Raw genomic sequence first — 26,871 nt, 5'->3', positions numbered from 1 at the left:
AATTGTTCCACGCTGGTGCTGCTGCTGATGCGTTGGCAGTGATTGGTGCACAAACAATAACAGCAACTCAACACCTTCCTTGTCAACAACAACAACGACAACGCCATGTGTGTGTGTGTGTGACCCTTAAAATATATAACAGGCGACGTTTCAGGCAATGGCCCTTCGTCATAGCACATACATACGGAGGCAGAGAGAGATGGAGAGGGAATGGATAATACGAGTTGGACAATGCACGTGTTTACGCCAGGCTTGAGCGGATGTATATGGAGATTGATGTTTGATAGCGGAAGGATCACAGTGGGGTGGCCACACAGAAGCCACGTGATTTACGAGAGGCTTGAGCTGACGTCCACATTGGTTACATTGGAAACAACATCCACGACCAGTCGATGCGTGCGTGTGTGTAGCGTGCTGCGCTACGAACCCGGCAACCCGAGTTCGATTACCGCTCACGGCCAACACCAGTGACGGTTATCTGAACCGGTCCTGGGCCTCCCCTAGGTCGACTAAGCCTCAAATCGCCACTGGGGAGACAAAGGCGGCCGGGCGTGGGGCTGGACACCCACCCCCTCGTGTGCTGTTCCGACCTTCACAGGTGCTCGCAAACAGCACTTGCTCCAACAGTCTGTTAAGGCTATACGGGGGATCTTTAGTATAATATGCACGTGTATTGTATGTGCGTATTGCTAAACTCTGATTACAACTTGAACAACGGTGCCGTTTGTTGCTAACCGCTTGACGTTTTGACTCTTTGGGCGCCTGTGCTCAACAAATGTTTTTTTTTTTCTCTCGTAATTTTTACAAACTATTATAATTCGAGAAACCTCGCTGATGATGTCCCCCCCACACCAACCCCCTCCACCACGTGGCACGCGTGAGGCTCCGGCGGGGAGCCGGGAGGCTCACGCGTGGCTTCGCTGGCTGCGCTCGCTCGAACCGGAGGCAATTTGCGCACGCGGCCAATAAACCAGCGCGCAGGCTCGCGGCGGTGACCTTTGTGGCGAGGATTGATGACCCCACGGCGGCGGCGTCGTCGTCGGGGCCTCTTTCCATTGGCCCCGTGCGAGGACTGTGAGCCGTGGACGCAGCGGTCCGCGTTCCCACATTCGTCAATAACAACTCTGTAAGGGTTTATATGGTCGGCGACGTTTCGGGCAATGGGCCTTGTTCGCAGGTGCATAAGAAGAGGCCAGAGGGGTGACGTGGCGAGCCATCTCTGAACCTCTCCTAGGTTACCCTCCCCCTCCCCACCCCGCGTTTACCAATCCCCATTGACCAGCGTGGTGAGGTATGATCAAACAACAACCCTCATGAGCGAGACTGTGGGAAGCCCTTCACCCAACGGTGAATCGACACAGGCGTGTAAACGTGTGCTCTGTGTGTGTGTATGTATGGTGTGTGTGTGTTTGATATTTAACAACAACGAGCAGAGCACCAGGTGGCTAAAACACCGCAAGCTAGCGCAGCGGGGTGCACAGGTGGTGCGTCGACCGGTCATCTCAGTCGGTCAACCCGTGAATGGCACCTGGGGTCTGTCCCGTCACCTCCTGCCAGCGAGCCTTCGACGCTTCACGTAGCAGCCTCAAAGTGCACCTGGCCTGGCACAGGCGCCGTGGTGACGTCTCTGCCACTTAGTGGCAATTAATGTTGTTGTTGTTTGTACTTTTGCGAAGCGGTGGTATAGCGGTGAATGCGCTGCGCTCAGCATACACAACACATTCATTAATTCTACATTTACAACACATTCATTCTACATATGTCGTGACTGACTCAGAGACACTAAGAGTAGGAGGCATTGTTGTTTATTAACACGGCCTGACAGTAACACTTAGTAACTGAAGTTCCCAGTCAGCACAGCTGGCAGACCGCCTGACTGGCGACGCCGAGACGGTGAAGACTCCGGCAGCAGCAACACGACGGTGACCCCCCCCCCACTCCACACGACAGCCCCGAGCTCCCCTCCAGGGGCCCCTCTTATACTGTCACGTGGCCTGGCTCCGACCCCGGCCACGCCCCCTTCTAGAACCTACCAGCGGGTTCCTCGACGTGCCCCATCCGTGACCTTTCCCCTAGATCCCTCTCTGGTCTACCACGTGACCTGCTGTCAGTCAGGGCTGCTGTGAGCTGCAGATCCCCTTCCCTGCCAGCAGCCAGCGCTATGCTGCTACGTCACCGATTCTATGTCACTACACATAGATACAACATACATAGATTCATTTTACATTCACAACACATTCATTAATTCTACATACACACCACATTAATTAATTTTACATACACAACACATTCATTCATTGTACATACACAACACATGCATTCTACATTCACAACACATTAATTAAGTCTACATACACAACACATTAATTCTAAATACACAACACATTAATTCTACACAACACATTAATTCATTTTTCATACTCAACACTTGCTGTGCCACCGCTCCACTAGGGCTTGTTGCGGATCAGCTGCTCGATTGTTCATGTCCTGGCTCGGAGTCGCCAGCGATTCCGCTCCTCGGCGATTCGGGGTCACGATTTGCTCCGCTCATCATCATTTTTATTGGGCGCGTGGGGCGTGCGGCATCCCACGATGGACGCCCCGCGATTCTTTAAACGAGTGGCTCAGCAAACACCACCCCACCCGCGTGTTCGTTGTGTGTGGCCACAGCAGGGAGAGCGGTGGCGCATCGGTTAGCGCGCTGTGCTACGAACCCGGCGACTCGTTTTTTGATTCGCGCTCAAAGCCACCAAGACCGGTGACGATTATTTGAAATCGAGACTGGGTCGCTCCTAGGTCGACTCGGCCTCAAATGAGTACCTGGTGTGGTGTGTAATCATCGCCACTGGGGAGACAAAGTAGGTCGGGCGTGGTGCTGGCCACCCACCCCCTCGTGTGCCGTGCCGGCCTTCATAGCTACTAGCGAACAGCACTTGCCCCAACAGTCTGTTAACTCCATCCGTGGGATCTTTACTTTTGGCCTTAAGAGGAAACACACCTCTGTCGATACATACCGGGCGACGTTTCGTTCAACGGACTTTCTTTGTAGGTCACGAACGATTCGTACGCGGTTCGACGCACGTGCAGTGAGCGAAGGGATTTAGCAAAACAGTTTGGATGGGTGAATTGAGAGTGAAAGTGCCACTTAGTGGATCGGGGAAGGAGCAGAGAGAGCGAGAAGCGGATGGAGAGAGGATAGAGAGTAATTGGGGTGGCTGGGGGGGGGGGCAGAGAAAAATTGGGGAGAGCAGAGAGATGAGAGGGAGGGAGCGGAGAGAGAAAAATAAGGAAATGAGTGCAGGTGGGAGAGGATGCGAGTGTAGGGAGGGGAGAGCGGAGGGAGATGGTAATGCACGGGGAGGAGAATCTTAAGAGGGAAATAGAAGGGAGATGAAGAGCGGCTTTGTGAGAGCAGAGAGAGCAGGGAGGCGGGTGGAGAGGAGGAGGAGAGATGGATAGTGGAGAGATGGGAGGGAGATTGGGAAGAGGAGGGTGATAAGAGATGGGATAGCGGGGAAGTAGAGAGGAAGATGGAATGAGATGCATGGGGGGAGAGGAGATGTCTCAGAATGGGGTCAGTGCTCCGAGAGACAGGGAGAGTTTGGGAGTGGGGAAATAACGGAGAGCGGTCATAGTTAGTGGGGAGGGAGCTCGGGGAGAGAGACTGGGGGTGACAGAGAGGAGGGGAAGAGGGGTGAGAGAGCTGAAAGCGACATAGAGTTGGGGGGGGGGAGCTCAAAGAGGGAGATTTGTTATTGGTGGGTAGAGAAGAGATAGATGGGGAGAGAGATAGAGGGGGAGACTTTTGACTTTTAAACAACTTTTATTGCCGCCAGAAGCAACAGCAGTGGAGGCGATTCCGATATGAAATACACAAAGTCACCAGCAAACAAATAAAACAAACGTTATAAATCCACGCGCTGTGGCGCTAAATGCACCGCGCACAACACGAAAGAAAAGTCACGTGGTGGTGGTGTTCATCGTGCACGCCATGGTGACGAGCGAGCGCTTCAGAAGGTGAACACGAGGGTGCCATCCACGCTGGTACAGAGAGGGGCTTGTCCGGCTCTCCAGCGTTCGAAGTAGACGTGCACATCACCGACATGTGTGTGGTACGCGTGCTCCAGCCGGAGCCGCGCCTTGAGCAAGCCCCTGAACACTGGAAGCATCACAGAGCAGCCGTCAGTGTCACCCTCCAGCTTTTTTTCTCGTTCTGTACACCGCCATCTTCGCCTGAGCACAGGCGAAGTTGGCGAGGTCATGGCGCTTGTTAGCCAGGTAAGGCACCACCCCATATACGAAGCTGCAGTTTCCTGAAGATGTCCCCCAAAAGGCGCTGGCAGTGTAAGTACTGGTGGGGCAGATCCTCCCTGGCACCGCAGGAAATGCACAAGTCTGTTACTCCCGGCGAGATTCGGCTGAGCCACACGGCCGATGGCAACGTGCAGTGTGCCAACCTCCACTGGAGGTCACCGCAGCGTTTGGCTACGGGAGACTTGTACATTTGTTTCCACTGAGGGGCGGCCGCAATGAGGGGAGAGAAAATGTCTCTCCATTTTGTGTCTGGTAGGTCGGCCAGGTCCCGGGATTGCAGCGCCTTGACACAGCACGTGTAGAGCGCCTTGACACAGCACGTGTAGAGCGCCTTGACACAGCACGTGTAGAGCGCCTTGACGCACCACGTGTAGAGCGCTGTGTTCGGGGCGCTCTTCAGGGGCACGTTCCTGCAGCCTCGGAGCTTCAGTAGCTTGCCGGAGTCGCTGTGGCCGGGGGTCTGCGCGCAGGAGAAGCACAACTCCGGGAAAGAGGAGGAGGGGGGGGCGCCACCGTCCCCCAGTGCCTCCAGCTTCAGGCGCAGCTCCTTCACGTCCCGCAGCAGCTTCTCGCCAGCGAGCGTGGAGCGGAGTCCCCTAGCGGTGCCGGCGATCTCAGCTGCGGTCTTCCACTTGAGCTGGTGGACCTGCACGAGGTGGAAGACTGTCCGCAGCCCTGCTGATGTGAGGCGTAGAGCCAGGGTCCTCTCTCATCTGACCCCCTGGAAGAGGCCGTTGCAGAACAAGGGCTCGTTCAGGAACTGCGCGAGGTCGTAGGGCGCGCGCGTTCTGCTCCACTCGAAGCTCCGCCACGCGTCCTCCCGGTCGTAGAACAGCCGCCTTATTGCCATGAGCCTGAAACTCATGACCCTGGCGGCGACGTCCACCAGACCCTGGCCGCCCTCGCCCACCGGCAGGCAGAGAACGCCCGGCCTGAGCCGGTGCTTCCCGTGCCAGACGAAGTGCGCGAGTGAGCGGTTGACTCTGGTGAGTAGCCAAGCAGGAGGCTGGAGGGCCTTGCTCTTGTGCCACAGCACGGATGCTGCCAGGGTGTTAGCGACGAGCACTCGGCACCTGAAGGACATCTGCGGAGCGAGACGTGCCCATATCAGTAGTTTAGCCTCGATTGTGTCGGTCAGCTCGGTCCAGTTGTTCAGAGCGACGTCGCGCGGTTTCCCCAAGGTAAACCCCCAGGTACAAGACTCCGTCGTCCTGACAATTGACCACTCCTGGGAGGAGCACAGAGCGAACTCCGCCTCGCGACCCCAAACACAGAGGGCCTCGCACTTGGGCCAGTTGACCCTGACGGAGGAGGCCCTCTCGTACACTGCAACCGCCTGGCAGCGCGCGGAAACGTCATGTGCGTCGTTGAGCACGATGCATCACGTCGTCGTCTTCGTAAGCCGAGAGCTTGACGACCGCGTTCTCAGGTTCCGGGACCTTGAGGCCAGACAGATTTCGTCTCAGGTGGCGTAGCAGTGGCTCAATGGACGAGGTGTACAGCAGCCCCGAGAGGGGGCAACCCTGTCTGACGATAGAGGGGGGGAGAGAGAGGGAGAGATAATCGAGCACTCGGCGCTCGGCAGGCAGCGTCTGCCCGCGTCTATTTTTAAATCTCCTCCTCCTCCTCCACCAGGAGCCGCGCCCGGGACCTTCTCCCTGCCCCCTCCCTTCCCGGCCTCCTCGCACACTCGGCACTGCCGCTGGCGAGAGGGGTCGGTAGCATCATCATCTACGCCACCACCACCATCACCACCTACCATCACCCCCGTCGTCATCATCGTCATTCACCATCATACCCCCATCGTCGTCGTCATCGGAGCTGTCACCTTGCCTCGTGGTGGAGCACGCACGCACACACACGCACACAAACGCACACACGCGCACACACACACGTACACGCACACACACACGCACACACACAAACGCACACACGCACAAACACACACACACACGCGCACACACACACGCACACACGCGTACACACACAAACACACACACAAACGCACGCACAAACGCACCCCTTACGCACACACGCACGCACGCACACGGACACACACGCACACACGCACATCTGTTGCCGGACGCATAGAGAGAGAGAGCGGGATTGTGGCGGGGTGGTGATAGAGACGGAGAGAGAAGTCGAGGGCGGGGGGGGCCACACGGACACATGGACAGCGCGACATCTCTGCAGGGGGTCGCGGGGGAGAGCGGCTCGCGGGGGGCCCTGGTGCAGGGAGCGCGCCCCCCTCAGCGTCGCGTGCGCAGGGCGCGCACGGTGCTGGGCACGTGAGTGACGATGATGCTGAAGATGATGATGATGACGATGCTGATGATGCTCCTGATGATCCTTATGATCTTGATGATGATGATGTTGATGATCCCGATGAAAATGCTGATGATGCTACTGATGATGATGCTGCTGATGATGCTGATGATCCTGATGATCTTGATGATGTTGATGATGATCCTGATGATGATGCTGATGCTGATGCGTGCGATATGCGGGTCTGGTGTGAGGGCGCGTGATGTGATGTTAGTAGGGAGAGGTGCATGTGCAGCGGTTCGCGTGTTGTGTTACGAACTCGGCGACCCGGGTTTGTTTCTTGCTCACGGCCACAACTTGTGACGATTATTCTTGACCGGTCCTGGGTCTCCTCTAGATCGACTCAGCCTCAAATGAGTACCTGGTGCAGTGTGTAAATATTGGCACTAGGGAGACAAAGACGGCCGGGCGTGGTGCTGCCCCCCCCCCCTCGTGTGCCGTGCCGGCCTTCTTTGGTGCTCGCTAACAGCACTTGCCCCAACAGGCTGTTAAGGCTACACGGGGGACCTTTGTCTTCGTACGATTATGATGGATGTGTGTGAGTGATGCGAGTGACGTGATGGTGAGTGAGCGTGTGTGAGTAATGTGATGTGCATCTGTGAATATGAGTGTGATGGATGGATGTTAACGTGTGTTTGTCAAAGAGGAGCGGGGAGCGGTGCCTAGCGGTGTGAGCGCGCTGCGCTACGAATCCGGCGACCCGGGTTGAAGTCTCGCTCACGGCCACCACCAGTGACGATTATCTAAACCGGTCCTCAAATGAGTACCTGGTGCGGTGGAATAAACATCGCAACTCGGGAGACAAAGGCGGCCGGGCGTGGTGCTGGCGACCCAACCCCTCGTGTGCCGTGCCGGCCTTCTGAGGTGCTCGCTAACAGCACTTGCCCCAACAGTTTGTTAAGGCTACACGGGGGACCTTCGTCTTGTGTGTGATGTGAATGAGCACTTGTCCGAGCATTCTGTGAACTGCGCCAGTGGGGGTCTTTGTTTTGTCTTTTTCAATTCGTGATTTCGATGTCTCTATGCGTGGGATGTTAGTTCGTGTCTTTGTATTTGACGGGTGTGTGATTTTGGGGACTAGTTAGTGTGATTATTTGAACCGGTCCTGGGCCTCGCCTAGGTGAACTCAGCCTCAAATAAGTACGTGGTGCGGCAGACGAAGGCGGCCGGGCGTGGCGCTCGCCCCTCGTGTGCCGAGCCGAGCCTTCATATGTGCTCGCTAACAGCACTTGCCCCAACATTCCGCTGAGGCTATACGGGGGATCTTTGTCTTGTGGGGGGGGGCTCCATGACCGGCAGCAGAGGCCAGTGCAAACCCCCCCCCCGCCCGCGACCTTCACCTTCCCGTACAGACCAGCGTGGTGAAGTATGGCCAAACCACCCCGACGAAACCCGCACGGCGTGTGGAGAGACCCTTCATCCAGCAGTCGATGTATATGTATACACATGTATGTGTGTGTAGTGTGTGTGTGTATATACCCATGTACATGTGTTATATACTGTATGTGATTGCGTGCATTGGCGGCTCGGTAATTAGGTTTAGAAGGGGCCGTGGTGGAGTCTGGGTCCGTTGCGTGTCCCAGCCTCGTGTTACATTGATGGATGCGCGCTGATAACTCAAGTTGCACGAAAGTCACAAAGGCAGAGATCACCCGTATAGCCTTGACAGACTGTAGGGGCAAGTGCTGTTAGCGAGTAGCACCGATGAAGGCCGTAACGGCGCACGAGGGTTTGTGGGTGGCCAGCACCACGCCCGACCGCCTTTGTCTCCCCGGTGACGATGTTTACACACCGCACCAGGTACTAATGTCAGGCTGAGTCGACCTAGGAGAGGCCCAGGATCGGTTCAGATTATCGTCACTGGGTATGGCCGCACCACGATCGCTCCGCAGTAAAGTACGAAGACAAAGACACGTACACGGGCAGGACAAGCAAACAAAGGGTCCCCGTATAACCTACATGGGCACCTGAGGCAAGTGCTGTAAGCGAACGTCTTCGCAGGCCCAGGAGAATGCAGTCTGGAACAAAAATGTGGACACCACCTCTTCCGTGTGTATGGGGATAGAGTGATTCCCCTCGCACGCCCTTTCATTGAATCGGCAGACGACACCTTGCTTTTGATAGCGGACCGCAGAGCTTGGGCAATTGTTGGGAACGCGGCTCCTAGCCGGCTCCTGGCCGGCTCCTGGGCGCGTGGCTGCTGCTGCTGCCTACCCGCTCGTGACTGTGGTTCCTCTTTCTTGGCTCCTCCTCTGAGTCGGCCTCCCTCTCTCTCTGAGTCGTCCTCTCTCTCTCTGAGTGGTCTTCATCTCCCTCTCTCTCTCTGAGTCGTCTTCATCTCCCTCTCTCTGAGTCGTCCTCTCTCTATCTGAAGCGTCGTCCCCTCTCTCTCTCTGAGTCGTTCTCTCTCTCTGAGTCGTCTTCATATCTCTCTCTATGAGTCGTCCTCCCTCTCTATGAGATTGAAAGAACACTGCGCGTTCTCAGTTGACATCGTTATCATTCAAGCAGGGACGGAACACGCGACGGTGGTGTGGCAAGGACCACGCCTGCCCGGCCGCCTTTGTCTCCCCCCAATGCTGATGTTTACACAACGCAACCTGGGACTCCTCCGAGGCTTAGCCTACCCACGTGGGCGGGCACGGACGAGTCTAGAGATCTCTCTCGCCACCGATGTCGAACTCTGGTCGCCGGGATTCGTAGCGCGGCGCGTTCACTTACGACACTACCGCACCCCAAACACGTGCACGCGCAAACACTCACAAAGGCAAAGATGGCCCGTGTAGCATTAGGCAGACTGTTGGGACAAGTGTCTGTTGGCGAGTCGGACCTGCGAAGCTGGAACGGTACACAGTGGTGGGATGGTGGCCAGTACCACCCCGGGCCACCTTTGTCTCCCCAGTGGCGATGTTGACACACCGCACCAGATACTGGCGTTGGCCGTGAGCACACACATGAACACACATTGCTGTATACACACATGAACAAGCGCGCACGGTGTTATGTTACGGATTTGGGGGTTTTCACTACACATTCAATCATCCGTACGCGAGTCCACAGTGGCGAGTGTGGGTCACCGGTCGAGTGAGTCGTCTGTGTTACGTTCGTGCGGAGCAGCGCTTCCGACATCCCTGTCCGCTGGTGTTGGCCGCGGACTTCATGCAACGAGACGAGAGGGCGACTCGTCCGTGAGATCCGTGGCGTATTTCCCGAGACGTCGTGGGAGGGAATTTGAACAGCGTCTGGGTTGAACGCGAGTTTCTCATTCCTCGCCAGCGCCTGGTGACGACCGTGGCTTCCCTGAAGTTCGACTCCCAGTCCTGGCCCTTCGTACAACTCGCATTGACCGGCGTGGTGAAGTATGGTCAAACGACCCACCTACGGCTGGCAGGGTGTAAGGGAGGCCTTGACCCAGCCTAAGTGGTTTAATAAACAGCTGTCGGTAGTTTTTCGATGTCATCGCAGCCGGGGGGGGTGGGGGGGGCGCTGTCATGGACCAGCCCAATGTCGCCGCCAGTGCCGCACAGGGACAGCTGCCAGCGGGGGGGGGGCTCCTTGCAAATGTGCGGATGACATCGGGATGCGAGATGACAACTCGCTCTGTGATAGAGAGGGAGAGTGCCTACGTCAACACACACACGCGTCAACACACGCGTCAACACACACACACACGTCAACACACACACACGTCAACACACACACACGTCAACACACACACACACGCGTGCGGCATCATCATCGCCATCGTCGTCTATCCCGGACACTGACCCCAACCCGCCCTAGTCCTGTATCGAACCTGAACCCCAATGCTCAACCCCGTTTCACACCGCCCCCCCCCCCCCTATTACCCAATAGCCCCCCCACCCATCCCCCCCACTTCCAACTCTCCCCCCGCCCTTCTCCATCAACCAATTATCCCCCACTCCGAGTCGCCTCCCTCCGCCCCCACTCCCCGCCCCCTCCCCCTGGTACCCCCCCACCACCACCGGTCCCTCTCCATCACCCAATAGCCCCCCCCCCTCCCGGCCCGTGATAAATGGCGTGGCAATCTCGTGGGAATCACCCCTCGATTATAGAAATCTGCGGCAGCCTCCCGTGGGATGCTCTGGGCAGCATCGACAAGAAGAAGGCGGAGAGCGGAATTCGCTCGCCGTGGGTCAAGGGGGGGGGGGGTGGGGGCCACTTGAACCACCGCGGCACCCCCCCCCCCCCCCCGTCGTGCCAGGAAGGGCGCGGGGAGGGCGCGGAAGGGCCGGGGGTGATTTGGATTGGGGTTGATGGATCACGCAGAGATCGCGCACAGCGCGGGGAGGTCTTCTGTGTCCGGCAGTGCAGTACAGCAAGTGGGAGAGGTAGTTGTGTTGTCCTTCCCCGCGCCTCCGATTAGCACGGTTGGCTACGTACGGCGCGAAAGAAGTTCAGCGTACGTACGCCTGTATAGGTGACAGGACAGGAAGTAGGGGACGTTGTGTTTGTTGCTGGCAGTACAGCAAGTAGGTTACTGAGCCGTGTGCGTCGTAGGAGATGTTTCGCGAGTCACCGCTCCGGGAACTCCGGATCACCCCCCTCCTCGACCCCCACCGCGTCCCACACGGAGCCAGCGAGGGCGACTCTTCCCATCACTCCCGGCACTGGGCGAGCAGCCCTGCAGCCAAGGCAGCTGCAGCAGCAGCAGCCGGAGATCGAATGGGCGACCTCTGAAATGCCAGTCCACTGTGTGTGTGTTGAACTTCTTTCGCGCCGTACATAGCCAACAGCGCTAATGGGAGGTGCGGGAGAAGGATCAACAAACTAAACACACAAATCCGTTCCTAAATAAACGCGTTTTCAATGTAGATGGTTGAAAAGTGCAGCACGGCTTCAGTGGCTTCCTAATAAGCCGGGAACAGCAACGATGTGTGTGCGTGTCTATTCATAGCGCGCAGTTCAATTCCTACGCTTAATCATCGCGTGCCTGTCATTCAGCACGGGTAGCCGTGGTGGCCGTGCCACAATGTGGGCTGTCTGGAGTTCCAATACCACAGCAGCAGCAGCAGCAGCAAGGGTTGCTGGGTCGCGCACAGATGTTGTTGTGAAACTCTCTCTCTATTCCCGTGGGCGTGACTCTGCAGGGAGGGGTGGGTACGTATGCATGCTGGTGAACTTCTTTCGCGCCGTACGTAACCAGCCGTGCACGTAGGAGGTGCGGCAGAGTCAGTAAACTAAACACTAAAAAAGTCAGTTCTAAAGAAATGAGTTTTCAGTCTAGATGATTGAAAAGTGCACGGCTCCAGTCGGAAGGAAGAGCGTTCCAGACGGCCGCAGAAGCGCGTCTGGAAACGCGCTATGCAGTGACCGTCTCTGTTCGATGGTCAGCCAAACGCCGATGCTGCGAGGACGACCGCAATTCGCGTGATGGTTGAAGCTCCTTAACGGGACCAGCAAGCTTGCAGTGTCGTCATTCATTTGTGGCAACAACTGTGTATGGGATGGAGTGTTTCTCCCTCACACGCGTGGGTCCCGGTGCTCCGGTTTCCTCCCATGCACATGTGAGCACTCGTTAATTGACCGAGAAACACCTTTATATATAGAGGACCGCAGAGTGTTGGTAAGCGCCGGCTGCTCGCCGCATGGCTGCCGCTGTGCGTTCTCCGCTCTCTCCGAGTGACATCTCGTCTCTATACAACTGCTGTTTGTGTTCTAGTTTGTGTCCTTCCCCCGCACCTCCACGCTACGTAGGGTGCGAAAGAAGTTCAACGTGCATATACATAGTCCTCCTCTCCGTATCCCTCCGCGAGAGCGAGTAGCGAATGCTGTGCAAGTTGGAACTATTTTTATTATCATCATCATCATCGCTGCTGCTGTTGCTGTGCTCTTAGCTCTAAGCAGCACAGACAGATGTTGGGGAGGGGCGGGGGGGGCACAGACTGGGGATGGGGGGTAGGGGTTAAGTGAGTTTTATTTGGGGAGCGAGGGGAGTGGGGATGGTTTGGGAGATGGAGCAGGAGGTAACAGCAGCGAAAGCGGCAGGATCAGTGACGGCAGAATTGGCAGAAGCGGTGCGATAGAGCCCGCAATGGGCTACGCATTCAAGTGGTGCCATGTTGTCATCCCCACACCACCACCAACCACCACCAACCACCACCACCACCACCAACAACCACCACCAGAACCACCTTTATTAGGCGTGCACCAACGACCCACAGCCAAGTTACACACCTCGAATGTGTAAAGAGCTCCTCCCATCGTGACCGCCTAAATATAAGGGTCATTGCCCGAAACGTCGCCTATTACATGTCCTTTTAAGGCCACACCGTGTTGTTGACGGGGAACGTGTTGAGTTGTTGTTGTTGTTGTTTGTGCCCCACTGCCAAGGCAACAACAACAGCAGCAGCATCACGGAATGCTTGTAGCTTGCTCCCACTAATCGACAAAGTGTTGTTGTTATTGTTGTTGTGAGGTGTAGCGGCCTCTAGCGGCAGCGCGAGTCGCCGCGACTCGCTGCGTCATCGCGGCCACGGCGAGGCGACAGCGCCCGTGACGAGACGTGGATCCGCTCTGTCGCAATTCCCATCGAGCAAGGTGGTGGTGGTGGGGTGGGGGGGTTTATAGCGATTAGAGGGGGGGATGGGGGGGCTGCGTGAGTGCGGGAGGAGAGAGGGGAGGGGGGTGATCGTGGTGGTAGTGGTTGTGTGGTTGTTTCATTCTAAACGACTTCACTCCCATGACGAGTGGTGACCACCCTGCCCCAGCTCTCGGCTCGCTCCCCACTCTTAATCTCCACCCACCCTCCCTCTCTTGCCCCCCCCCCCTCCCTCTCCTCTCTCCCTGCCATACTTCCATACCTCTCTCCTCCATCTCCCCGCGCTCTCTCTTCTCTCATCTCCCATCGCATCGACTTGTTCCCTTCCTCTTCATTCTCCTACTCCTCTGCCTCTCCGATCCCTCTCTCCTCCCTCTCTTGTTTTACGATCAGAGGAAACAAATAACAAGAAGATGCTCGGTGTAGTCGGCACTTTGCTTCATTCATCATTTTTTTTATGCTTTGCTTTATGTGCCCCCCACTCTCTCGCCTCGACCACCACGTCCCTCGTCATCATCTGCCCCCTTCCATGGGCTCGGCAGCGACTGCGTGACCGCTCCAACCTCCTGCGTGGCCCCCGTGCCTCCAGTCGGTGCCACCGCTTCGCTCCGTCCCAATCGCTTCTCGTCTCCGCCCCTCGCCACTGCGTGGCTGTCCCCTGGTTCTGTCTCCATCACCATTCCTCCCATTCCCTTCGTTCCACTCGTATGTTCTCGTCCCGACGCCACGTGCCGCACCCTGTCCCGGGTTCATTCACGTACCGTGCCACTGACCACGCTTCATCTCATACCATCATGTTTCAGTCCCCGTGGTCTGGATTACTCAGAGACTCCTTCTTCTCGAACAGCTCACAAGGTCGTTAGAAATACCTCGAATAGCCCAATGTATCAGCATCAGAATACGTATATTCACTGGAGGATTCCGATGAGCTATAAAGCTCTTGTTCACAGATGTCCAATAGGGGCGGGTCAGAACGTTACAACAACAAACAATATAAAAAAACACGATAGGAGCACAAAGTGGAGGAAAGATAAAGCAATCACTTGAAAAAAATATACAAATAAAACTAAACAGTTTTTTTTGTATATTACGAGGTAAGGCCCACTGAGCTCATAGCTTCTTTTTCAGAAGCGACCTGGCCACAAATAAAAGCTCAACAAAGGGGCTCATCATATGGAAATGTATAGCAGCAACATACTAATGTATAGCAGCAACATACTAATGTATCGCCGAGTTCATGCGAACTGACGGGGCCAGCGAGCGGCTTGGAATCTCTGGAATGATGTCGCGATATAAATGCAGATGTATTATTGTGAATGTTATTATTCAGGTCACTCTTGCAAATTGGATCTAGGCGGGTAGCGGTGGTGGCCACGCTGCTGCACGTGGACGCCTCTCATCCAGCACCGTGTGGAGGCAACAGCGAGGAGTTGGTGGGTCACGCACAGATGTTGAGAACCTCCCTCCCCGTGGCCAGCAGGCAGCGGCACGGCAAAGTTGCGGACTAATCTCCATATCTCCCTTCTGTATGAGCGGTGTCCCCGTCTGAAGAAGACAGTCAGTCGCTCAGCTCATGCCTCCTCAGCGCCCCCTCTCTCAGTCGTGATTGCAGAGTCACCGTCAATACTTTAACCACCACTTAACACTCTCACGCCTCCACTCGCTCTCAGCGACGTGAATACCTCCGCTCTCTCCTGCCTCCATCTCTCCTCCCTCCCTCTCCCCTATCTCTCACCTATCTCCTCTCCCTCCCTTCCCTTGTATCCCTCTCTCTTCATGTGCCCCCCCCCCCATCTCTCCTGCCTCCATCTCTCCTCCCTCCCTCTCCCCTATCTCTCACCTATCTCCTCTCCCTCCCTTCCCTTGTATCCCTCTCTCTTCATGTGCCCCCCCCCCCCATCTCTTCATTCTCTTTCCCTTCACTCTCTCATCTCTCTGTCGTTCTCCGTTCTCGCTTATCAAGTCTCTCTCTTGTGACCCCCACAACTCCCCCCCACCCCTCTGCCCCAATGCTCTATCCCCTTGAACCCCCCATCTCGGCTCTACCTCCCCACGGCTTTCTCCCTCCTCCTCCAGTCCTCGTCGCGGCTTCAAGAGCCGCGCGTTGCCATAGAGTGGGGGGTTGTCGGGGCGACTCTTCCACGGGGAGAAGAGGGTGTGAGTGTAGGTGTGTGTGTGTGAGTGTGTGTGTGTGAGTGTGTGTAGGTGTGTGAGTGTAGGTGTGTGTGTGTAGGTGTGTGTGTGTAGGTGTGTGTGTGTAGGTGTGTGTGTGTAGGTGTGTGTATATGTGTGTGTGTGTGAGTGTAGGTGTGTGTGTGTAGGTGTGTGTAGGTGTGTGTGTAGGTGTGTGTAGGTGTGTGTGTGTGTAGGTGTGTGTGTGTAGGTGTGTGTGTGTGTAGGTGTGTGTATATGTGTGTGTGTGTGAGTGTAGGTGTGTGTGTAGGTGTGTGTAGGTGTGTGTGTGTAGGTGTAGGTGTGTGAGTGTAGGTGTGTGTGAGTGTAGGTGTGTGTGTGTAGGTGTGTGTGTGTAGATGTGTGTGTGTAGGTGTGTGTAGGTGTGTGTGTGTGAGTGAAACGTGGACCCCCCAAATGGAGCATCTTCACCGGTTAGAAACATTTAGGCTGGCCTGCCTGCGATCCATCCTGGATTTAACCAGGCTGGATTGTGTGAGGAGCTCACAAATCCTTGAAAGATCTGGGCAAAGTCCCATCGGTTAGCTCCTCCCGCAGGCAAGGCTGCGTTGGCTGGGTCATGTAGCCCGCATGCCCAGCCACCGCATGCCTAAAAAGCTTTTGTTCGGCCGGATCGAGGGGGCTAAACGGGCGCAGCACGGGATAGAGAAGATATGGAGTGATGTGGTACGGGAGGACGTGGAGCTGAGTAAACTTGCCGATGACTGGTACCAGCGGTGTCAAGATCGGCCTCAGTGGAGGAGACTCGTGAAGGACGCTACTGGGCAGTTGGAGGCAGTCGCCCTCCAACAACAACGGAGGGCGGAGGAGCGACGCTCACAACAACGAGCGGAGCGCGGGTGGCTAAAGCACAGCAAGTTGGCACAGTAGGGGGCACACGTGGTGCATCAGCCAGTCATCTCGGTCATCTCAGTCAGTCGACCCGTGGCACCTGGGTCTGCCCAGTGACCTGCCAGCGGGCGTTCGACACTTCACGTGGCCTCAAGGTGCACATGGCCTGGCACAAGCGTCGTGGTGACGTCACCGCTACTTAGTGGCGAATGGCGGTTGTTGTTGTGTGAGTGTGGGTGTGTGTGTGTAGGTGTGTGTGTAGGTGTGAGTGTGTGTAGGTGTGTGTGTAGGTGTGTGTGTAGGTTAGCACGCCGCGCGCTGCGCTGCGAACCTGGCCACCCGGGTTCGATTCCCGCACACGGTCAACACCAGTGACGATTATTTGAACCGGTCGTGGGCCTCCCATAGGTCGACTCAGCCTCAAATGAGTATCTGGTGCGATGTGTAAACATCGCCACGGGGAAGACAAAGGCGTCCGGCGTGGTGTTGGCCACCCACTCCCTCGCGTGCCGTGCCGGCCTTCATAGTGCTCGCTAACAGCACTTGCCCCAACAGTCTGTTCAAGGCTATACGGGGGATCTTTGTCTTGTGTGTATGTGTTTGCGTGGCTGTGTACGTGTCGAGCTAGGTGCGTGCGTGCGCGTGTGCGTCTGTGGCCGGGGGGAGGAGGAAGGGGGGGGGTCTGAGTGGTGTTTGCTACTGGGGGCTCTGTGCGGGGTTGGGTGACACCACCCACATCAGCTCCATCAGCAGTGCCCAGGGACGCTGGGACCCGTGTGGTGGGGTCGTGGTGATGATGGTGACGATGGCGGTGGTGATGATGGTGAGTTCACGCTGGGTGGATTTGCCGCGTGTCCGGTGTCGCTGTCTCCCCGTGTCTTTGGGTTCCTCGTATTTTATTGCGTCTCTTCGTGTCTCCCCGTGCCTGTTTCCACGTATCTGTCCCCATATCTCCCCGCATATGTCCGCGTCTGTCCCCGTATATCTGTCCCCATATATCTCCGTGTCTCTCCGTATCTGTACCATTGTCTCTCCGCGTATCTGTCCCCACATCTGCCCCGTGTCTCCCCCACGTGTCTCGACGTGGCAGCGTCCCCCTCCGCAGTGGCGGCGGCGGTGTCGGTGCGCGCGCGGGGCGCGTGGCGGTGGCAGTACCACGTGGGGGGGGGGGGGGCGCGTGGCAGTGCCACGTGGGGGGGGGGACGCGTGGCGGTGGCAGTACCACGTGGGGGGGGGGCGCGTGGCGGTGGCAGTACCACGTGGGGGGGGGGACGCGTGGCGGTGGCAGTACCACGTGGGGGGGGGGCGCGTGGCGGTGGCAGTACCACGTGGGGGGGGGGGGGGCGCGTGGCAGTACCACGTGGGGGGGGGGGGCGCGTGGCAGTGCCACGTGGGGGGGGGGACGCGTGGCGGTGGCAGTACCACGTGGGGGGGGGGCGCGTGGCGGTGGCAGTACCACGTGGGGGGGGGGGGGCGCGTGGCAGTACCACGTGGGGGGGGGGGCGCGTGGCGGTGGCAGTGCCACGTGGGGGGGGGGGGCGCGTAGCAGTACCACGTGGGGGGGGGGCGCGTGGCGGTGGCAGTACCACGTGGGGGGGGGGGCGCGTAGCGGTGGCAGTACCACGTGGGGGGGGGGGGCGCGTGGCGGTGCCACGTGCGGTGGGGGGGGCGCGTGGCGGTGGCACGTAGGGGGGGGCGCGTGGCGGTGGCAGTGCCACGTGGGCGTGGGGGGGGGGGGGCGCGTGGCACCCTCCGCGCGCCACCGCTCCCCCCGAGACCGTATTGTCCGGTAAAGGCGCGGCCCCGAAACGTCTATCTCACGCCGCTGCTAGGCTAAAGGGTCTCCGCCAAATGGAGCTCCGCGGAAGGAGGGCCATTGACCCAAAACGTCGCCTATTATATATAGTTCCACTGCAAGGGCACAGTGTTGTTGACGAGCGTGTCGAGTTTTGTTCTCTCTCTCTCAAGAGGGTATTTGGCCTACTCTTCCACGATGAGTTGGGGAGCACCCACACTTTACCCCACCGCACGCGACCCTGCCGATGGAGTAACTCCGGCGGCATCGCGCTTTAATATCGCTGGGGCAGATCTAAGAACCGTGCTGCACCGGTTCGACTGGCGCTCCGGGAGATCCACCTCTGGATCGCAGGTTCGAGGTGGTAACCATCAGGGTGACTGCCTCATCCCCGACCTCTTGCGTCGCTTCACATCAGCCGTGCCAGCCCGACTCGCTCACGAGTGCGATGATGGGCCGGGGGGTGGGTGAGTGGGGGCGCACAGTGATTCATTCATGAACGACTGTGCATGTTCAAGTGACTACGCATCTACATGTTCACATACCTGTCAACCCACGCGGTTGACCCCGTGTTCTTGTACAGGGAAACTGAGTTTTCAGGTCCAGACGGCGTGCAGCCGTTTGAATACGGCAACACTTTTTTTGTCTTAATTTGGAGCTTTTTTTTGTATCTATTTGTTTGTGTTTGAACCTTGTGGTGGGACTTTGTGGGATGAACGTTGAGATTTATAAGGGCACGGGGTGACCAATAAGGTCTGTAATAGGTAGGCACTGAATAGGGGTTGACCGGTATGTGTGTGTGTCTACATGTGAACATGTCCACATGTGCTGTTGCCATTCGACATGAAGGAGCAGTAGAATGCACTGGTCAACTCTAATTAATCGCGTTTATGCATCAACTCTCTCCGCTTGTCTTCCCATCTGTGACGTGGAGGCACGGTATCTCTCGCAGCGACGAACCAATATACTCAATGGAACTTGAGTGTAAAGTTGCTTTGCTGTTGGGGGTGTATCCTTTCGTAGTGTTGGTTGCGGTGGTGGTTGCGGTTGTGGTGGTCTTGGTGGTGGTTGTGATGGAGGAAGCTCGTGAAGGACGCCGCTGTTGCTACTTGGGAGTTGGAGGCAGTCGCCCTACAACAACAACGGAGGGCAGAGGAGCGACGCTCACAACAACGAGCGGAGTGGCTAAAGCACAGCAAGTGGTCACAGTAGGGGGCACAGGTGGTGCATCAGCCACATATCTCGGTCAGTCGACCTGTGGCACCTGGGTCTGTGCCGTGACCTCCTGCCAGCAGGCGTTCGACACTTCACGTGGCCTTGGCGTGCACCTAGCCTGGCACAAGCGCCGTGGTGACGTCACCGTCACTTCATGGCAAATTCTGGTATTGGTCATGGCGGTGGTTGTTGTGGTTGTGATTGTGGTGGTGGTTGTGGTGGGGACGGTTGTGATGTTGATTGTGGTGGTTGTGGTGGGGATGGTTGTGTTGATTGTGGTGGTTGTTGTGGTGGTTGTTGTGATGTTGATTGTGGTGGCTGTTGTGGTGGTTGTTGTGACGGTGGTGGTGGTTGTGGTGGCGAGCGGGCTGTGTGCTCTCTACCCCCCCCCCGCCCCCATGCGCAGTCGACATGAGCTGACGGAGATGGCGTCCGACCTGTGCAGCAAGGAGAGCCTGGCTCCACACACCGCGCCACACACCGCGCCACCCTTCATCAAGGTCAGTGGAGTCCCAGTGGCTTGTTGTGGCGGCTGGCATGGTTGGAGTGGTTAGAGTGGTGAGAGTGGTGAGGGTGGTTGTGGTGGTTAGAGTGGTGAGAGTGGTGAGGGTGGTTGTGGTGGTTAGGGTGGTGGGAGTGGTGAGGGTGGTTGTGGTGGCTGGTCTGTTCAGGGTACCCAGTGTGGTTTGGGGTGACTGCGACGAGAGTAGCACTCCATGAATGTCCAACGTTTCAACTAACGACCCTTCGCCAGTGACGCAACCCAACGACATTAACCCCGTGGCTGCAGCACGAGGCGTTGGTGCTGAATTACGACGCTCGCTCGCATCCTCGCCCCGGCTCCGTTACGGTGACCCTGGAAAATATCTCCCGCGCCCGGGAACACCACATCCAGTATACATATGGCACGCTCTGCACCGCGGCTCCTCGTCACGGGCCACCTGCACCACTAATAGCAGCCGGCAGCCGGAAAATACTCGGGCGAAAAAAATGGCTATTACCATTTCGCACCTTCCGTTGAGCGCGGTTGGCTACGTACGGTGCGAAAAAAGTTCAACAGCCGGATTTTCAGGTAGAGGGGGCAACCCCTCCAGCAATGAAAAATGATAGAGGAGTATTTAGTAAGGACTTGTCTCTGGCTTTTTATTCGACGCGTGTGCGGGATGGCGCAGCCATCGATCGAGGGTCGAATTCGAACCGCGTTGTGTGATCGGCATCGCGCTCGCTGAAGGTGAATGCCTTCAGGGAAGTTGTGGACTGTAGACGCAACTGCGCACAATTCTGAATCACTTAAAACCGCTTTGCCGTTACTTATCGCCAATTATGGACTCAGACTATTGTCCTATCATCTCATAGAGTCCCTGGCACGTAATAATATACTACACAGTGGCAGTGGGGGTCGCAAAATGCCGATTTATTACTAATTAACCCCAATGATCCGATCGAAGTGAGGGATTTTCGATCCGATCATTGGGAGGGGCTCGTGCCACCCCCCCACTGGCTCCGCCAGTGTGCGTACATTGCCACCGTCTCTGGGCACTCCGTCCAGTCGCGCGAGACAGAGCGGCGCGCCGTGCGTGCCGCGTGAGTCACGAGCCCAGCGGCAGCTGCTGCTGCTGCTGCCGCTGCTGCCACTGCTGCTGCCGCTGCTGCCACTGCTGCTGCTGCTGCCGCTGCTACCACTGCTGCTGCTGCCGCTGCTGCCACTGCTGCTGCTGCCGCTGCCGCTGCTGCTGCTGCTGCCGATGGGCTCTCGGTGTTTGGGCCACGCGCCTCGCATCGCGACGCGTTCTCCGGCCCAGGAATGTCTCGGGGCCGTGGGCGCGCGTGTGGGGGGGGGGGGGGGGGTCGTGTGTGGGGGGGGGTGTGTGTGTGTGGGGGGGTTGTGTGTGTGTGTGTGCGTGCCTGGTGGGGGAGCGGTAGTGTAGCGGTTGGCGCTACGAATCCGTCCATTCGAGTTCGATTTCCGCTCACGGCCACCAACACCAGTGACGGTTATCTGAACCGGTCCTAGGCTTCCCCAAGGTCGACTCGGCCTCAAGTGAACATCTGGCACGGCGTGTAATCATCGCCATTGGGGAGACAAAGGCGGCCGGGCGTGGTGCTGGCGACCCACCCCCTCGTGTACCGTACCGGCCTTCATAGGCGCTCGCCGACAGCACTTGCCCGTACAGTCTGTCACAGGCTACACGGGGGATCTTTGTCTTTGTGGGGTGCGTGTGTGCACACGGATCGGGTGTCTGTAGGAGGCACGCGATCTGCCGGAGATCATTCCAGCCCCGCGCCGATGGTGCACAGGGCAGGCGCTCCACTTTCAATCCGGCGTCTCTTTATCGGCGGAGTGAAAGTGGGACCGGTGGTTGCCCACTCAGTGGTAACGCTCCCGTCTCACAGCAAGAAAGCGCACTGGGTTCCATTCCCAACTCTGTCGCCTCTCTGTGCGGCGTTTGTAGTCTCTGGGGCCGTCCATAAATGACGTCACTCACCTAGGGGGGGGGGGGCGCGGTCAGACATTTGTGACGATGTGTGACGAGGGGGGGGGGGGGTTTGAGAAATGTGACGTCACATCAAAATGCGCAACTTTAAATAGATATAGACAACACGTTCTACTTAATTAAATAGACTTTTTAATAAATGTTTTCTCCTACAACATCAGAGTGCAGCGCCACATTAAATACGCACTACAATGACAATAGTTTAAAGCGATTTGAAGCATGTTCTATTTTGGGGGGGGGAGCAGAGCTTTGTGACGTCATATTTGAGGGGGGGGGTGTCTGACTTTTTGCGACGCCGTGTGACGAGGGGGGGGGGGTCAAAATCGTCCAAAATCGCGTGACGTCATTTATGGACGGCCCCTCCCCCCAGGTTCTGCGTGGGGTTCCCTCCGGGCTCTTCACCGTTGCATCGTTCCTGAATGGTCCGGTGCGCTGCTGTGCTGTGATTGGTCGGATGAGGTCACATGGGTCATTGTGACAATGAAACGCATTTTTGCACGTGGTGGTGTCAGAAAAAAAAGTCTCATGGCATTGCCATATTTAATGAGAAAGTCGGATTAATCTACCTTTATGGACGCAAATAACAATCTCACCTTAGTAATAATAACAATGTTATCTTGTTTAAGAATTATTTCATTTTATAAAATGCATTGTTTTCTTAGGTCTGACCAGGCGCCATCCCTTGCCTAGTTCCCCTGTCCGTTGCAAGGACGCTCCCTGGGCTGGGCGTCCAAGCAAGAGGGGGAGGGTAGGGGTTCAGGCCTCAGGCCTTCTAGGCCTGACATGAACCACGATTGCAATGCCTCAGTAATGCTTAACCGCATTGCACAAGTGAGGCAAATCAATTGCAGTGTTTAACATGCGCTATTTCATAACATTTGAAGACAGTAAACGAAATAACAAATATCACTTAATGTTGATACTGCACCTCGCATGCAGTGCGTAGCAGGGCACCCGAGGTGGCAGCTGCCCCTGTGTGGCACAAGGTGAACGCAGAGTAACAGCCTTGCAATGGGACATTCGCCTGCCAGTAGGGGGTCAAGTTGTTATTTAACTTCCCAGGTAATGAATGTGCGAGTCAGCGCTGCTATAACTTAACAGCTTCACGAAGTCAGCCTCGCCAACGTTGGCACTCACCAGCAAGGCCTCGTGAAAGACCCAACGCAGAAGACCCCTCAGTTTGATCTTCCACGACGCTCATGGTCCACCCTAAACCGCATCTGCACAAACCATGGCAGTAGATGCGGATACCTCAACATTCCAAAACGCTCCAATAGTGTTCGACTGCTAATTATCCAGAACAGCCCGTGCAACGTATAACGACGCAACGGCCCCATCCACACACACGAGAAGGAGACACCGCAGCGATTGCACTCCGCTGCTCCCGGTTATCTGGGCTTGACCACCTGAATGTGAAATTGTAGTCGTTGTTCCGCGTCCACATCGACAGCCGTTCGACGAGCAGCAGCAGAAGCAGTGGGATCGGTCCTACACGCCTCCTTATTAGCGGCGTCGGCAACGTGGCTGAGTGTGACGCGGTGTTCGCACCGTGTTTGTGATTGCAGAGCAAGAGCCCCTTCGAGACGGTGGAGAAACCCAAGAAGGTAAATGCTTCTCGCCACGCCACTGATTGACACTCGCCCGCTGTCTCCAGATGGCTCGTCTCTTTGTGACCACCGCAGAGATATTGTGTGGGGAGCGGTAGCGCAGTGGTTCGCGCAACTGCGCTCCCAATCTGGCGTTGACCCGAGTTCAATTGCCCTCTCGTCGTGACTGATGACAGTGGCGAATATTTGAACCCGTCCAGGGATCTCCCCTACCTCAGTCGAGGCAGCCTTTAAAGCGAGTACCGGGTGTGGTGTGTAAACATCAGCACCGGGAAGATAAAGGTGGCCGGGAAAGCTGCTGGCTACCCACCCCCTCTTGCGCTGTCTCGGCCTTCAAAATGTGCTCGCTACACAACACTTGCTGTGCACAACTTTCTGTAAATAGTTAGAATTGTATGTGGATAGATGACCTTTATGCTTTTGTTTGCTCTGCTAATGCTTTGAGCCAATAAAGTTTTGAGGCTTACTGAGGCCTTTCTGGGTAAATAAATGACATTGTTATAAACCCGCTATTTAAACAATATTGTTCTATTTGCTGTTTTTGCAAGTTGCAAGCTACACTCTGTGTTATGGACTAGAATATCATTTCGAATGTAACTATGAAACCCAATTATAGCCATAGCTTGTGTTTTAACTTGGGAAGCACCTTTCTCTCCTTCTCCACTGCTGCCTCCTCTGTCTGGAACTTATTCGAGCGATCATTTGTGGCCAGGTCGCTTCTTAAAAAGAGATATATAGGTCCTTGGGCCTTACCTGTAAAAAAAATAAGTAGTTAAATCTAGATCGTTTAGATTCTCCTGGTCGTCCTAAATGGCGACTACCAAACCCATGCACTCAAGGCGTGCCCCTTCTCCCCTGCCCGTGCCTGGCAGACACCCACGTGGCCCTCTCGGTTCGAATCCGGCACCCGATCTGATTAACACTGCGGTTGTGCATCACAGTGGACTGCGAACGATCCCGTGACGCCATTCGCAAGAGCAGAGCCATTGGCGTGCCGGCGTCGCGGTCGAAATTAGATTTTCATTTACACCGCAAATTACTAGATTGGAAGACACGCACAGTCGCAACAACCATCGCCCCCTGCTGCCAGCACTTGGTAGGATCCTCCTGAAATCGGGTCCCGAGACTCCGTGGGGCTTTCCTGGAATGTCTATGCGGTGTCCCCATTCTCACAATTCACCATCAGCCACGATCAATCCACCGCTGGATGAAGGCCTCCACAAGCCGATGCCATCGCTCACGGTCCAGCGGTGTAACAATCCGAGCCGCTTTCACCGCTCCATCTCCTGCGTGGGTGGCCGAGCTCTCAGGCGCGTCCCCTCTCTTCGCAAACCCCGACTTCGCTAAAGTCTCATCTCCCTCGCTGCCCTGGGGGGGGGGGGGGGCCTTCAAATCCGCTGGCCCCTCTAAACTTTGCTCTTCGCGAGCGCCGCGTCTGGAGCTGCGGATGCGCTCCCGCGGTCTGCCCGCGCGCTCGCGACAACCCGTGGCGTTTGTTTGTGTTTTCGCAGGATGAATACATTCCGTACCCGAACATACAGGAGGCGAGTGGTCAGAGCACCCACCCACTCGTATTCAACAAGTACCTGGCGGCTTGCTTCTCCGGCAGGCTACCTGCCTGCCTACACAGATCACCCGTGCACCAATCAACACACCTAGCCACTCGGCCGTTGACACATCTACATGTCCACCCATCTACCCGCATATCGATATTGTTACACATCTGTCCACCCACCCACAAACCTACCTGCACACCCACACACCTACCTACTACCTCCCTACTTACACAGTCACCTATCAACATACCTACCCACACAAATACCTACACAACCTACCTCCACAGCAATCCACCCAACTACCAATCTGGTAGCTCCACACCTACCCACCTACCCACCTACCCATACATGCACTTATATCCTTTCCTTTGCCATCCCACCGATATAGGACCGTGCTAAAATCATTGTGGTGTAAATGTCCACATTCCTATGGAGGGGGCCAGTTCACCCGGGGTACAAGCGTCACTGTGCGAAATGTGACAAACATTGACGTTGCCCCGGCAACAGCGCGGCCACTCACCGAGTGTTCCTGGAGTGTTTGTGAGAGTGCTGGGAAAATCAATGTCTCTTCAGCACCAAGACAAAGATCCCCCGTGCAGCCTTGAGCAGGCTGATGGGGCGAGTGTTTTTAGGGAGCACTTATGAAGGCCAACGTGGCAAGCGACGGGGTGGTGTGGCCAGCACCCGCACTCGGCCGCCTTTGTCTCCCCAATGCTAACACAGCACCAGGTCCTTACTCTTACAAAGTCGACCTTGGGATGAAGACGGATTTAGATAATCGCCATTGATGTTAGCCGTGGGTGGGAATCGAACTTGAAAAATCAGCGGGTTCGTAGCGCAGTGTGCTAACCATCACGCCACTGCTCCTCGCATACAAGTAGCCTTAACAGACTGTTAGCGAGCACCTATGACGACTAGCACGGCACACAAGGGGGTGGGTGGCCAGAACCACGACCGAGTTCAGATAATCGTCGCTGGTGTTGGCCGTGAGCGGGCATCGAACTCGGGCCGCCGGGTTCAAAGCGCAGCGTGCTAACCGCTACGCTACCGCTACCCACACACGTGCATACACGTACGTGCACAAAGACACACTGACAGCTGTTCGTGGCTTTGAGCCAAACGCCCCAGCCACCAGCTCCTGGCCCCCAACTCACTCGCAGCCCCCCAACTCACGACGAGACCTCCTACGTCCCTCATTCTGCCCCCTCCTCCACGTGGTTTAGTATATGGCACATTTCAGGAATTAATTTGCTGCCACGCCTAACAACAACACAGCACACGATTAACACGAATGCACTGAGCACTGTACACACGCACGTACACAAAGACAAAGACCCCCCCCCCCGTATAGCCTACACGTCCCACCGGGGCAAGTGCCGTTCGCGAGTGCGCCTTCGTGCGGAGAAGCTCAGTCGCACGACGAGCGGCCACGGTGGACGGCGCTGCGGTGACCACCACCAACACCACAACCACCGCTGTGCCCCCCCCCCCCACGCGGAGCAGATGAGTCATTCATTGGCCGATGCTCCCCACGTTGAGGTCGCTCGCTCGGATCTCGTAACGTAGGCGCACGTCGTCGTCGGTGGCGCCTGCGCGGCGTCCGACGTTTCGCTTCCATGCGCTAGGGGAGGGGGGGGGTGTGAGGGGGGCGTCGCAACTGACATGTCAGTCCAGGCAAGAAGGCGGCTGCCTTGCTCCACGCGAGCGGGCGAGGTAGGGCTCGCAGCGGGCTGGTTGTGCCGAGTCGAGCCCGCGTCGAGGACGGTGCGGTGGAGCGACGCGTGACCCCCCCACCACCACCACCGCGATCGCGGCGGAGCGACGAATCCCGTCGCCGATCGGCATCGCCCTGATTGAGTTTGCGCGCCGCTCTCCGTGGCCGTATCGTGTTCTGTGGTTGCCCGCTGCGACTTTTCGTGAAATTGCCGCGGGCAATTTTCAATTTTGGGTCGTTTACGCCGGCACCCGATGGCCCGAC

The 26,871-nt window shown here is 56.8% G+C and overlaps 1 protein-coding gene across 1 annotated transcript in view; it reads left to right on the top strand.

The window, feature by feature from the left end:
- LOC133351184 (rap1 GTPase-activating protein 1-like) overlaps positions 1-26,871 on the top strand; it is a 49,596-nt gene that overhangs the window by 5,114 nt on the left and 17,611 nt on the right. The window contains 4 exon segments of the mRNA XM_061566209.1: positions 6,441-6,602; positions 19,642-19,735; positions 23,296-23,334; positions 24,849-24,881. Coding sequence (XP_061422193.1) covers positions 6,441-6,602; positions 19,642-19,735; positions 23,296-23,334; positions 24,849-24,881 — 328 coding nt within the window.

The sequence above is a fragment of the Lethenteron reissneri genome, chromosome 36 (genome assembly GCF_015708825.2).
Source record: "Lethenteron reissneri isolate LAM-NWPU_2019-01 chromosome 36, ASM1570882v1, whole genome shotgun sequence".
Lineage (NCBI taxonomy): Eukaryota > Metazoa > Chordata > Hyperoartia > Petromyzontiformes > Petromyzontidae > Lethenteron > Lethenteron reissneri.
Note: the sequence above shows the minus strand (reverse complement) of the source record. Positions and strands in the feature narration are given on the sequence as shown.